We start from the raw sequence: 13,719 nt of genomic DNA, 5'->3' as shown, positions 1-13,719 counted from the left end.
TGACTCTCTTGGCGTGGATGGCGCACAGGTTGGTGTCCTCGAAGAGGCCGACCAGATAAGCCTCGCTGGCCTCCTGCAGAGCCATGACGGCCGAGCTCTGGAAACGCAGGTCGGTCTTGAAATCCTGAGCGATTTCTCTGACCAGGCGCTGGAAGGGCAGCTTACGGATGAGCAGCTCGGTGGATTTCTGGTAGCGGCGGATCTCTCTCAGAGCCACGGTACCGGGCCTGTAGCGGTGGGGCTTCTTCACTCCGCCGGTGGCCGGGGCGCTCTTACGGGCTGCCTTGGTAGCCAGCTGCTTCCTGGGGGCTTTGCCTCCAGTGGATTTACGGGCGGTCTGCTTGGTTCTTGCCATTTCGAGCACTCGATCTCTGCGTCGACAGAAGAAAAGTATCCGCTGAAGAAGCGGGACTCGGCTCTTAAAGAGTGGGACCGGCTGCGAGGATGTGACGCTGATTCAGTCCTCCGGCTCCTGATTGGTGAGCGGCTCCTCCCGGAGCTCCGCACCGCCCAGAGGAGCCACCCAGCAGCCGCTCAGCTGCTCTCAGTCTCCGCTGCTGATTGGACAGCGGTGGGTGATTTGAAACTGCCGCTAAAAAACTCCCAGCAGCTGCCCCGCTATAGGAGCCTTTTCCTCTGGTTGGTCGGGCACCGTCAGTCCCGCTGGCTCAGCCGATATAAGGGAGGGTTCAGTCGCTGTAATCGCCACTTTCTGTGCGCTTCAGCTCAGCGATCAGATCAAATCTAAGACTAGAAAAATGAGCGGAAGAGGCAAAACCGGTGGAAAAGCCAGAGCTAAGGCCAAGACCCGTTCATCCCGGGCCGGGCTTCAGTTCCCGGTGGGTCGTGTCCACAGGCTGCTGCGTAAAGGCAACTACGCCGAGCGTGTCGGGGCCGGGGCCCCCGTCTACCTGGCGGCCGTGCTGGAGTACCTGACCGCTGAGATCCTGGAGCTGGCTGGAAACGCTGCCCGCGACAACAAGAAGACCCGCATCATCCCCCGACACCTGCAGCTGGCTGTGCGCAACGACGAGGAGCTCAACAAACTCCTCGGCGGAGTCACTATCGCTCAGGGCGGCGTGCTGCCCAACATCCAGGCTGTTCTCCTGCCCAAGAAGACCGAGAAGCCCGTCAAGTCCAAGTAGACTCCTGCTGCAGGACAACGTCAACACAAAGGCTCTTTTAAGAGCCACACACTCACATCTGGAAGAGTTAACGTCCTCACGTTCCATCTTAAAGCTATTATTGTTATTATCAAAGGGTGTGCACTAATTTTGTGCGAAATATTGCTCTGTTGTGTGTAAACGGAAATTTGTATAAAAAGCCACATTATTCACACACTACGCAACAATGAGAACGCATTCAGCAGTTTCCCTCCCCTTCAGTCTGTTTGTCACAGAGAAACTCGGTCTAAAGAAGAAGGACGAACTGCTGGACGAATAAATGTCAAGTAGGGACTTTGTTAAACTTCCCTGAAAACACAGCGTACACAGAGCACTACAATCGGAGTTGATTTAAGAAGTTCAATAGTAGCTAGTAGCCAGATAGCTAATTGCTTCAAGGTAGTTGTGATCATTTATTTACTATGAATAAATGTATGTAACAAACAAATCTGACGAAGCTAATTTCAGTTCTTATTAGCAAACAATCATTGTCAAATGAAAGGGAACGAATGGATCGTTGTCAAATGGAAACTCGAAGGCAGGAAAATCTTTCTCTTTTGTTTAGAGACTGTAACTGAGTTACACATTACAGGTTGCTATAAAGTTGTGAGGGAGGCGTGCTTGTCTCTGTTACATAAATATGTTCTAGTAGCATATTCTAAAATGGATAATTTCTGTATATGTTTATGGAGAAGGACTTAGTAATTTTTAATGAGGGGGGGATAGAAAGTGTGTGTGTGTGTGTGTGTGTGTGTGTGCGTGTGTGTGAGAGAGAGTGTATTTTTAATCAGGCGGCCATAAAAACAACACGGGGGTGAGTTGATCTTGTCAAAAGAAAACCAAAGATGGTCAGGGTGTGTGACATGTTTAGTTTCCGTGCCATGTCATGTTCTGTTTGTTTGTTTGGAGTGTTTCCAAGCAGGATTATCAACGAGGAGGCAAAGACGCCTCCATTAGAGCATTAGAGAGTGTAAATGTGTGAAGAAGATGTGTATGTGGATGCGGATGTGCTTAGTTGAGGCACGCTGAGATGGATGCGCTGTTGGCAATGAGGCCGAGTTGAGAGGAAGCAGCTCTGAGCTTGAGGTGTTTGTTTGGCTCTGAAAAGAGCCTTTGGTAGATGAGGAGGAGGAGGAGGAGGAGGAAGTGAAAGAATGTCAAAGGCAGCTAGCTCACTTCTTCTTGGGTGCTGCCTTCTTGACTTTGGGCTTGGTGGCCTTCTTGACCACCTTCTTGGTCGCCTTGGTAGCTGCGGCCTTTTTGGGGCTCTTGGCTTGGGAGCGGCCTTCTTCGGGCTCTTGGCTTTAGGAGCGGCCTTCTTGGCGGCGGCGGCTGCAGGTTTCTTGGCCTTCTTGGGAGCGGCCTTCTTAGCGGCCGCTGGCTTCTTGGCCGCCGCGGTCTTGGACTTCTTGGTCGCGGCGGGTTTCTTGGCTGCGGCGGGCTTCTTGGCTTTAGGGGCGGCCTTCTTTGCTGCGGGCTTCTTGGCCTTGGGCTCGGCTTTCTTGTTGATCTTGAAGGAGCCCGAGGCGCCGGTTCCCTTGGTCTGGACCAGGGTCCCCTTGGCCACCAGGCCCTTGATGGCGGTCTTGACGCGGGCCTTGTTCTTGTCCACATCGTAGCCTTCGGCAGCCAGAGCCTTCTTGAGGGCGGCCAGCGAAACGCCGTTGCGCTCCTTGGACGCGGCCACGGCTTTGACGATCAGCTCCCCCAGGCTGGGGCCCGGCTTCTTGGCTTTGGGGGCCTTCTTCTTGGCTGCTTTGGGCGGAGCGGCGGCCGCGGCCGGAGCTGGAGCAACTTCTGCCATGATTTCCTCGGAGTTTCGGAGCGCTCGCAGAGACCGAGAGGAATGATGAGACGCTCCGAGCAGGAGGCGGTCCTTAAACACACCATGAGAACCGTGGAGACTCAGTCCTGCCGAGGCTCCTCTCCGCTCTCTGAACGCCGGCACACTTGTGTTTTCTCGGCCCTCACAAAACTCTCCAAAATCCCCGTAGGAGAGGAGCTGAAGGCGGACAGCCGAGGCAGCCGATGGCGGACACGCTTGTCTTCGTATTCAAGTCGTCAGCAGCCCTGATCCTCTCTGCCTTTTCTCTGTGGAGCCTCGAAACCTCACCTGTTCACCGCGGTGCCCAGCGCTGCTCACCGACTTTCCTCGCTCCTTTCGCTCCTAAAATCATTTCAGATACCCCAAAAATTCACCAAAACACCTTTTACAGCTGCTCCGCACACATATTCACACAGCCACAATAAAACCAACCACGTGAAGACGATCGGTTTGTAAGAAAGTGCACTTATTTTCCCGACAGCAAACACACTGCTGATGGCTGAGGCTGATGGGAAGTTGATGCAGACTCCGTCAGGAGCTGTGAGCATTTCACGAGGAGCAGGATGGAGATTATTGAACACGTTTCGTTTGATTTGTCGGGACAGAGGAGTTGGTGTCCTTGTTTTTCTTTATTTTTTAATTTTAGCATTAATATGAATAATCTGAGGAGAAACACGAACATTGGTCATCACACTGTTGATTCTCTGTGGAATTCAAACTTTGAATTTTGAGCACGTGTGTGAAGGTTCTCTTTCTTTATTATGATTCCAGTTCAATTTATCCTGTATCCAGATTTTGCTCTCATACAGCTGTGTATAACAGCCACCATCTACAGCAGATCAACAATGTGGGTGTATATTTTAAACAATTTAATTTAGGTCTTGACGTTGACGCAGCTGAATAAGAATATAGAACTTTTTGTTGTAAAAGTAAATCTCAGCTCAACATCCAAATTGTGAGAAACAGAAAACAGTCAGATTCTGCTTCATTGACACATTTGAAAATAAATGTCTTCATTTATGTATGTATGTATGTATGTATGTATGTATTTATTTTCAAAAAGGAAGGCAGCTTTTATTTTAATGAGTAGCATTTGATTGTAGATATGTTCAGTGGTTTGGCTCTTCATGGAGATGATTTTTTAAATGTGATACTAAGTGACGCCAAACAGTGACAGTGATGTTGAACTACTTAAGATATTAACCCTTGAGTTGTTGAAAATGACATACCACCATGTTTCGCTACCAGAAAGAAAAAAAAATCAATTTTTATTTATTTTATTTTTTTTTTTTCAACGTGAAATTTTTATGACTTTATGACAACATAAAAAAAGGTTAAACTTCTTGGTTTTGTTTACACTTCCATATGGGCTGTATACCCCTGGGGTCTGAAGATTGACTTATGGGTCATTTTTGACCTGTTTGTTATAAAAACATTTACATGACAGAAAAAAATTCAAAAGAGACACACACACACACACACACACACACACACACACACACACACACACACACACACACACACACAAACACACACACCAAAATAAAAAAACAAAGAAACTGGATTCCTATTGATGTACAAATTGAACTTGAATTTGCGCCTGCACCTCTGATCTGCAGCTAACCCCTCATATCACACAAGATCCCAGACAAAACAAAAGAACATCATGTAAAAAAAATTCAGTGGAGAGGAAATAAAGATACCCCTGACCGAAGAACCCCAACTTGGTTGAGTTGACATTTCACTGTCCAGCAGTTCCTGGACCGGATGTTATCAGAGGTTCAGGATGAGCCAGAACACTATGATGTGGAAGAAGAGGTATCTGAAGAAGAAGATGAGGAGGAATACAACGCAGACCATAACGCCACTCCAGGAAGAGCTGCAGCACAAAACATCATTAGGATGACCCCAGGGCCAACAAGATATTCAGCTGCCCATGCCAAGGACATCTCCTCCACTTTCCTCCTGTTCATCACACCAGCCATTGAAAAGATCATACTGGAATTGACAAATTTGGAGGGTTCCCGTAAATATGGAGACAACTGGAAAAATATGCATGAGACTAACCTGCGTGGCTACACACGGCTTTTGATCTTAGCAGGTGTCTACAGGTCTCGTGGTGAGGTTACATCTCTGGGATGCAGAGAGTGGAAGGGCAATTTTTCGTACCACAATGCCGCTGAAAGTCTCCCTCGCTTTTTCAAGAATGCTAAGATTTGACAACCGTGAGTCAAGACCAGCAAGGCGTGTGACGGACAGCCATCAGAGACGTCTGGGACAAGTGGGTTGAGCGTCTGCCCTTATCTTTTTTTTCTTTTTTTTAAATCAGGTCGCTGTGCTTTCCGGCAGTATATGCCAAGCAAGCCAGAAAAATGTGGCATCAAAATATGGGTGGCCTGTGATGCAAAATCCAGCTATGCGTGGAATATGCAAGTCTACACCGGGAAGCTGCACGGTGGAGCACCAGAGAAGAACCAGGGATTGCGTGTTGTACTTGATTTGACGGTTGGAGGGGGCACAACGTCACATGTGACAACTTTTTCACCTCCTATGAACTCGGCGAGCAGCTGCTGAAAAGGAAAATTGACCATGGTTGGCACTGTTTGGAAAAACAAGCCTAAAATCCCCCCTGCACTCCTCGCAACAAGAGGGAGAGTGGTCTTCTCGACAAAGTTTGCCTTCACCCCCACCACCACTCTTGTTCCTTACCTCCCAAAAAAGTGCTGCTGAGTACACTGCACAATGCAGCTGAAATCACTGATTGTGAAGACAGGAAGCCAGCCACCATCCTGATATCCTGATGTATGTCTCATCATACAATGCCTTTGTGATATGGCAGACGATCCACCCAACCTGGATGGCTGAGAGGAAGACCTGGAGCAGGATTTTCCTGGATCAGTTGGGAAAGGCTCTTGTCACCACCTCTTGTGACCCTGCGCCTCCCCCGCAGCAATTGTGAGAGCTGCTCAGGGAGCTGAAGCTGGGTCAGGCATGAGAAAAAGATGCAATTTCTGCCCCTGGAAGAAGGACTGCAAGACGAAAGTTGTGTGCTGCACGTGTGAGAAATACGTCCGCAAAGCCCATGCTCACGTTTGCACATACTGTCCCACATGTGCTAATGTTCAATGTTTAGCAACCTTTTGCTGTTTTGTTATTAGACAAGAGAAGAGAGAATGCGAGATGTATTTGATAATTCATTTCCTAAAGATTATTAACAAAGAATACATTGTTGAAAAAATTCCATACTGTTGACTGTTATTTTTCCTTTCAATAAAATTAATTCAATAGTAATTTCTTCACATTGATATAATAGTAATAATAAACCTTTACTGTATAAAAGAAAACTATTAAGATAGTTAGATTGTGCTAAAATAAAAAAATAAAATGAAGATGATAATAATAACAATAATAATAATAATAATAATTATTATTATTATTATTGTTATTATAAGAACAATAATCTTATTCACTGGTGAACGTCTTTTTTCACAGTTGGGAAAAAAAAAAATAAAATTGAGTTGATTTGATAAATAACCGGGTGTTTCATCATACAAAAACAGATATTGGATTTAAAATCCGATTAAGCTGTTTTATTTTATGGCTTTGGTGAAGGCGTGTCATTTTCGGCCCAAAGGACAAGAGGTGGAGAGACTTTCCGCTGCCCATCTCTTCGCCTTAATTTCAAACACGGAAGTAAATAGTGACGAACTTCCGTGTTTTTGTGCGGCATTTCCCGTCAGCCGCTTTCCCTTATCGGACCTAACGGTGCAAGCTAATGTTGGTCAACAATGTCGTGGGTACACTATAAAGAAACCTTAAAAAACTAAACAAAACAAAAAAAAAAAAAAAACACAGATGTGAGGCTGGTACCACATCCTCGGACGACATGAAGAAGTGGCCTGAAATACGATATGAGGACATTTGAATTATTTTGTGCTGTCTCTTGGTGTGGATGTGTCTACTATGCGCGACTACAGGAGCACAGAAGCGTACCAGTGCAAAGCTGATGTACTGCCCAGTCAAAGCAAAGCCGAAACGGCCGGTTGTTCCTGTGTCGCGGGACATGGGAAGCCCTGCAGTCACTCATGAAATAAAAAGTCAATAGACACTTGAAAATGAGGACATTTTATTTGACATCAAGTTGTAGGTGTAATTATGTAGTCTGAAAATATTTTGTTACCATTCAGTTCTTGAAATATAATAGAATTTCTGAAAATATGGGGGAAAAAACAAAACACGAACTGTTCAGAATAAAGCGAGCTCATTCAAGAAAGTCAAATTGTAATTGTTTAGTTCATGTAAACATATACATTATATGTATGTCTATAATATGTACAAATGAGCACAATCAAGGCAAAGGCAGTCTTTGTAACTTAAATAATAATTCTTAAATGTAGAGTGCCATTTCTACTCGGCATCCTCACGAATGGATGGATGACATATGGCACCTTACATCCACATTCTGATGTTCAAAACACGCCTCTGGGTAAACTTCACTTTTCTACCAGTGATTATGATAGCCCCTAACCGCACAGGAGACCCCGGTCTTGAAGCCATTACTTTAAAACAACCAATAACAAATAAAACGAAAATATCTCTGTAGCTGCGGTAGACACAAGTTAGCTATGGATGGAAGAAGTGCAGTTGTGTCCACTTGAACACTCTGGTCTGACATTAGTTGCGAGTAGAAAAAAATAAATAAAATAAAATGAATAGGGGACACACGCGGAGCGCACGCACTGGTGTCTTTGTACAACAGTGTAATATAACAGAGCTGCTGTGTTACTGCGAAGAGTGAAGGCAGCGGTGTGTCCAGAGTCCAGCTGGGCCTCTGAGTGTGACTGAGCCGCAGTAATAATTCTAGCTGAAGCAGCGTTGTTGGTGTGAAACAAGGAGTTTAGTCTTGTAGATGAAGTGTGTGGCTCTTAAAAGAGCCGTTGTGTTGGCTGCTTGGTGATGGTGGTTGTGTTCACTTGGAGCTGGTGTACTTGGTGACAGCCTTGGTGCCCTCGGACACGGCGTGCTTGGCCAGCTCGCCGGGCAGCAGGAGCCTGACGGCGGTCTGGATCTCCCTGGAGGTGATGGTGGAGCGCTTGTTGTAGTGAGCCAGACGAGACGCCTCGGCGGCGATGCGCTCGAAGATGTCACTGACAAACGAGTTCATGATGCTCATGGCCTTGGAGGAGATCCCGGTGTCGGGGTGGACCTGTTTGAGCACCTTGTACACGTAGATGGCGTAGCTCTCCCTCCTGGGCTTCCTCTTCTTCTTGCCTCCTTTGCCGGCGGTCTTGGTTACGGCTTTCTTGGAGCCCTTCTTGGGCGCTGACTTGGCGGGTTCAGGCATCTCGGATCGGATACAGAATTGTTTGTAGAATGAACTGAGGAGGGGGAGACTGCATTTATACAGGCTGCATGCAAATTAGACTGTGTGGCTGCTCTTCTGTGATTGGCTAAACCGCTCAGCGCCGCGGTGTAGTGTTTCTTTTCTCATCTTATTTTGCACAAATTTGCTAAATCTTCAAAGGGAAATAAAAACTGAAACGTCGTGACGATCTTCAATGTCATTGGTCCAAATAGAATTTATTGAAAATGTATTAAAAATAAAGAAACCGTGAAGTGAAATGAAACTTAAGGCCTGTGTGGATGAGACGTTGGGTTGTTCTGCTTGTCCTGTGCCCAGGACACAGCCAAAACGCTGTCATCTTAAATTTTACAACTCAACGCCCTACAGCTAGCTTCCTTGTAGCATTCCTGTAAATGCAGCCATTACATCGGAATGTGGTAGACCACCATTACCAGCAGAATGCTCAGATCAGGGGGAGGGGTATGCTTGAATACAGACTGGATGCTTCAAACATCTACTGAGAGTTTCTGGTGTTGGGCTGCAGGACTGTATGGCAATTGTAGCCGTAAATATCTGATATGACTATTTCTTATGTAGTCCATATTCAAGGGGCCTTGTGCAAAACTCCCATTGGGGTTTTAGTTAAAGTTTTGTTTTGTTTTGTTTTTTATAGTATTTTTATTTTTGTATATTGTTTTATTGTATCTATTTTGAAGTGTTTTATTGCCATAGTCTTTTTATATTCTTCTTGGTTGAACTATGTTTCTGTGTATATGAACAGTATGCGTATGTTATGTTATATATACATACTTCTTTTTATAACCATGCAGTACTTTGTGCGACTTATCTTCTTCCATAAATTTAAGTTCACACATTACAAGTGCATACATACGCATTCCTGGTGCCACCTAAAGACCTAACTTTGAAGACGTGTATTACATGACAAAAAGTCTGAATGCAGGAGTGTTGTGCAGCGCATCTCAAGCGTGCAGCCCGTGCAAGTTGACACGGGGTGCTTTGAATTGCCCAAATAAAGTTTAAATGTTTGACCTTTATTGCTGACAAACACAAATCCTGGTGAAAACAACGAAATAAGAAAATAAGTACTTGGAAAACGTAGGAGCAGTCCTACTGGGTGTTTGTGAACGATGACTATATGGGACTTCATTTACAAAACAATGGTGACAAGCTGGGTTGTTCATAGGAGGTTAGGATGTTAGTTCCAGACTAATCCAGCCATTTTGTTTCAGCCAGTCTTTGTAGGTAAGACAAATAGGGGACCTGTGATAGTTCTAGAAATCTGTTTAATAGCGAAAGTATGACTTAATACTACATAACACAAAGCAAGGACAGTTTTGGTAGAAACGTGTATTTCCACGGAGTTTCGTGTTTGTGACCTGCCGATGAAGGACATGAGCTCTTAGTGAGTATGTGTGCGGCTCTTAAAAGAGCCTTTGTGTTGTTGCAGTTGGTGGGAGCGTGTTTATCCTCCGAAGCCGTACAGAGTTCGGCCCTGCCTCTTCAGAGCGTACACCACGTCCATGGCGGTCACCGTCTTCCTCTTAGCGTGCTCGGTGTAGGTGACGGCGTCCCGGATAACGTTCTCCAGGAAGACCTTCAGCACACCGCGGGTCTCCTCGTAGATCAGACCGGAGATTCGCTTCACTCCGCCGCGACGAGCCAGACGGCGGATGGCGGGTTTAGTGATTCCCTGGATGTTATCACGGAGAACTTTACGGTGACGCTTAGCGCCTCCTTTACCGAGTCCCTTTCCTCCTTTGCCTCTGCCGCTCATTTTCACTGTCTGCTAGAAAATCTACAGAATGATTTCGACTGCGGGAAGCGCGAGTAATCGAAGGCTGACTGAGGACGTGAAAGAAGACAGGGGCTGAACGACTCTTCTTTGCTGCTTCATGGTCTCTGACGAGGAACCTTTAGCGCCACCATCTCATTTCTTCATGCTGACACTCATTTCAGTCTTCAACAACGAGGAAAGTTTATCAACTTGATTTGAGGACCCAGGCCAAAGATCCATAAAAATTGTACAGATTGTACAAATAGCTTCCCCCAAGATTACAACCTTTACTAGAATAAGCACATACTCTAAAATAAACCAAACCTAACCAGTACAATACAAGCAGGAGCGCTGCAGGATAACTGGGTGCAGCTTCAGTCAGGGAGGGGGAGTTAGGAAGAACAGCATTCACCACGCTCAGTAGACAAGGCAAACACACACACACACACACACACACACACACACACACACACACACACACACACACACAAATAAATGAATAAGCAAACATACCACAATAAAATCTCCTTCTTCATCATCATCATTACCTTCTTCTTTTTCTTCTTCTTCTTCATGTGGGAGGAGTGTGAGTGGAGAAACAGAGTGAGAGAAAGAGTTTTTTTTTCTCCTCCATTTTCTGTCCTTTTTCTATTATGTTTTCCTGGTGGTGGTTTAATTTAAGTTTAGTTTGTCTTTATTTTTGTGTGTTTTTTTCAAGGCCAGGCTTTGGCTGGCTGGGGCGCTGCTTGGGAGCTGTCATGGCGACTGACAGCCTCTCCAAGCTGTCATGGAAGCACGGCACCAAAGTGGGTGTTTGTTCAGTTAACAACAGCTCCTCCTCATGCACTGCATTCAGTTATGGAGTCCCACATGGTACGGTCCTTGGACCAATCCTCTTTATGCTTTATCTGCTTCCTCTCGGCAACATTATCAAGAAACGCAACATCAACTTCCACTGTTACGTAGACGACATGCAACTGTACTTATCAATGGACCAAATGAAGTTAGTGAGATAGTCACTGCAGACAGGGCTGTTAGACCAGATCCAGGCAAAATTTGTGGACTTCTTTTGAAAAAAACAAAAAACAAAAAACACTGGGTTCGGCAGGGGCGTTGCGGGGGGGGGGGGCAGGGCCTCATTCACTTGGCCAGCAGAACTGCCACCTTCAGATTACAGTTTGTCCAAAGGTTTCTAACAGGTCCGACAGATCTGGTGTGGAGAGAACCGGCCGGCTGTATGTTTTTAATTGATTCTAAATTTGTAAATTTAAATGGGTTACCTCCTTTTTAAGTGTTTCTAAGTCATGGGCCCTTTTTAAAGGCAGTTCAGGGACACGCTGTAACTCTGTGGCTATTGAATGAACCCATCATTCACGAGGCCAGATTGGACATCTCCTGCGAGGCCATGCCGGGATTGACGATGGCACTGCTCCGCTCGAGGACTTTTCTGCTAAAACAAGTAGTTGCCGCAGCTGGACCGGCGCTAATGGATGTCGGAGCTTTGGGGTTGCTGTTGGGGGTCCACCAAGACAATGCAGAAAGTTCTCGAACTGTGGTGGAGGAAGCTCACTGTTAGAGAGAAGCTTCTCCTGGCCAAGTACGGCAGAGGGACTGAACCTGACCCAGAGGATCCCTTTCCGGATCTTCGTTTGACTCCTCAGCTTGGCAATGCTTCCGGTCCGCTGCTGGAGAAGGCCCGGGAACTAAACCTCCACACATGTGACAAAAAGGCAATGTATTTCAACTGTATGAGAGTGATCTGCAGGAGGGGATTGAACAACAGGCTGCCATGTGTGTGGAGAAGCAGGCTGGGTGGAAATGGAGTAGCTCCATGCTGGAGTGTCCTTTACAAACCAACTGCAGACCTCCAATGGAGGATTTTACACGGTGCCATTGCCTGCAACGCAGTTGTTTGTATTTTTAGCCCCGCTGTGTCAAACACCTGTCCATTCTGTGGTCACCCTGAAATGGTTTTTAATTTTTTAAGCGAGTGTGAGAGCCTTATGGGTTTCCTCACTCTTTTAGTTCAAGTTTTTAATGTATTTAACGTCACCTTCTCCGAGAAGGTGTTCATTTATGGTGCTGAGTACAAAAAGGAAAATAAAAGGAAATGGCAGCTCCTCAACTTTGTTTCAGGCACAGCAAAAGTTTGCCATCTATGTGTTGAGAAGGAACAGAGTTGAGGAGCGTGCAGGTCGGGATGCAGCCTCGGTCTGGCGCTGCAATGTCAGGTGCCGACTGAGGATTTTAGAATTTGTCAAATAACATACAAACCTTCATTGATACTTGGTGCTAATAACAATTTAACAACAATTTCAACTTTTCCAACATTTTAAACAATTAAGTGATTCTTAATTGGGTTTTGAATGTGTTTGTTTTAATGGTGCTTTTAAGGTTGACTGTTGACTGCTGAGAATGAAAAGAGAAAGACTGGAGGGGGCCCCACTGGTCAGAGGAGCCGGCCCTTGCAAACTACAAAGGGCAGTCGATCAAGGGGGTATTCAATCAGACCCTGGTGTTGGCAGCTCCCAGCAGCAAGTTTTTGTCCAGGATATGTATACGTGCTTTGTTAAAATACTAAATGCACTAATACTAAAATACTAAATGCACACAGATGATATTTGAAGTTGAAGGGGACAGTGTAGTGTTGCTCAAGCCGCCAGCACACACCCTTGATGGCCCAGACACAGAGGTAACTGTCAACGTTGTCATGTACTCTTATCTTTGTTTGCTGTGTTGAATCAACTTTATTCATTTCTCTTACTATTTCTCTTACACACAGTGTATTCTGAGGTGCATTTTGAATGAGAATTAATCTTACAAAATCAGAAATAACTAAGTTTCTTGCTTATAAATGTCACAGAGGGAGAACATTGTGCAACCCTCCCCTCAGTCTGTGGCCTCTACCTATAGGCACACAAAAACCTCAAGGGGTGAGGGTTTTATCATTTCTAGCAGTCCTATGTTAACTGTTTTTTTTTTGTTGTTGTTGTTTAATATATATATAATACTTACCAATGACACATAAGTGAATGATGAACACAGTACACTAACATATTATACACACAAATTCTATCTCACCCACTCATCATGTTGCTTGATGTCTTATTAATACATATTGGAGCAGACAATGTGAGGACCCTTTATAAAAACCATTGTGTGAGTAACAGTGTTGTAAAAAAGAAAAGTGATGAAGTTCGTCAAAATTAATTTGTTTATTCTTTAAATCCTTTTTTGTTTGGTCAGCAAGTTATAGTGCTGCTGGCTTTTATTTTATTTTACACGCAGGGCCCTTTATGTTATTTATTTTGACACTGGGTGGTTGCCTAGCAACCGTAAAGCATCTGCTCGTCCCCTTCTCCATTTGACAGCTGTGAGCGTGGTAATTATGGTTTTTTTTTTAATTTTTTTTTTTTTTTTTTTAATTAACTATCATTTTTTGGAATAAATCTAGGGGAAAAAAATAACATCGTTTCATACTTGATTTTGGCAAGTTTTGTGATGGTTTTTAAGTGTTGTCAATTTTTATTTTGTATGTTTTAACTGTTTTACTGTGTTACTGTCCTCCTAATCTAACCTAACGGTCAGCTGC

The 13,719-nt window shown here is 45.0% G+C and overlaps 2 protein-coding genes and 1 pseudogene across 2 annotated transcripts; 1 reads left to right on the top strand and 2 right to left on the bottom strand.

The window, feature by feature from the left end:
* Positions 1 to 749: 749 nt before the first annotated feature.
* On the top strand, positions 750 to 1,145 carry LOC115060618 (histone H2A-like). Its single transcript, XM_029528577.1, has one exon. It carries the CDS (start codon positions 759 to 761, stop codon positions 1,143 to 1,145), a length of 387 nt encoding a protein of 128 aa, XP_029384437.1. The 5' UTR covers positions 750 to 758.
* A 1,190-nt stretch (positions 1,146 to 2,335) lies between these two features.
* On the bottom strand, positions 2,336 to 2,967 carry LOC115060608 (histone H1-like; annotated as a pseudogene).
* Positions 2,968 to 7,957: 4,990 nt separating this feature from the next.
* Positions 7,958 to 8,332, bottom strand: LOC115060614 (histone H2B-like). The gene has a single exon (XM_029528572.1). It carries the CDS (start codon positions 8,330 to 8,332, stop codon positions 7,958 to 7,960), a length of 375 nt encoding a protein of 124 aa, XP_029384432.1.
* Positions 8,333 to 13,719: the final 5,387 nt, after the last annotated feature.

Source organism: Echeneis naucrates, chromosome 20 (assembly GCF_900963305.1).
Source record: "Echeneis naucrates chromosome 20, fEcheNa1.1, whole genome shotgun sequence".
Classification (NCBI taxonomy): Eukaryota; Metazoa; Chordata; class Actinopteri; order Carangiformes; family Echeneidae; genus Echeneis; species Echeneis naucrates.
The sequence above is the reverse complement of the archived record's forward strand: the minus strand, read 5'-3'. Positions and strand labels throughout refer to the sequence as shown.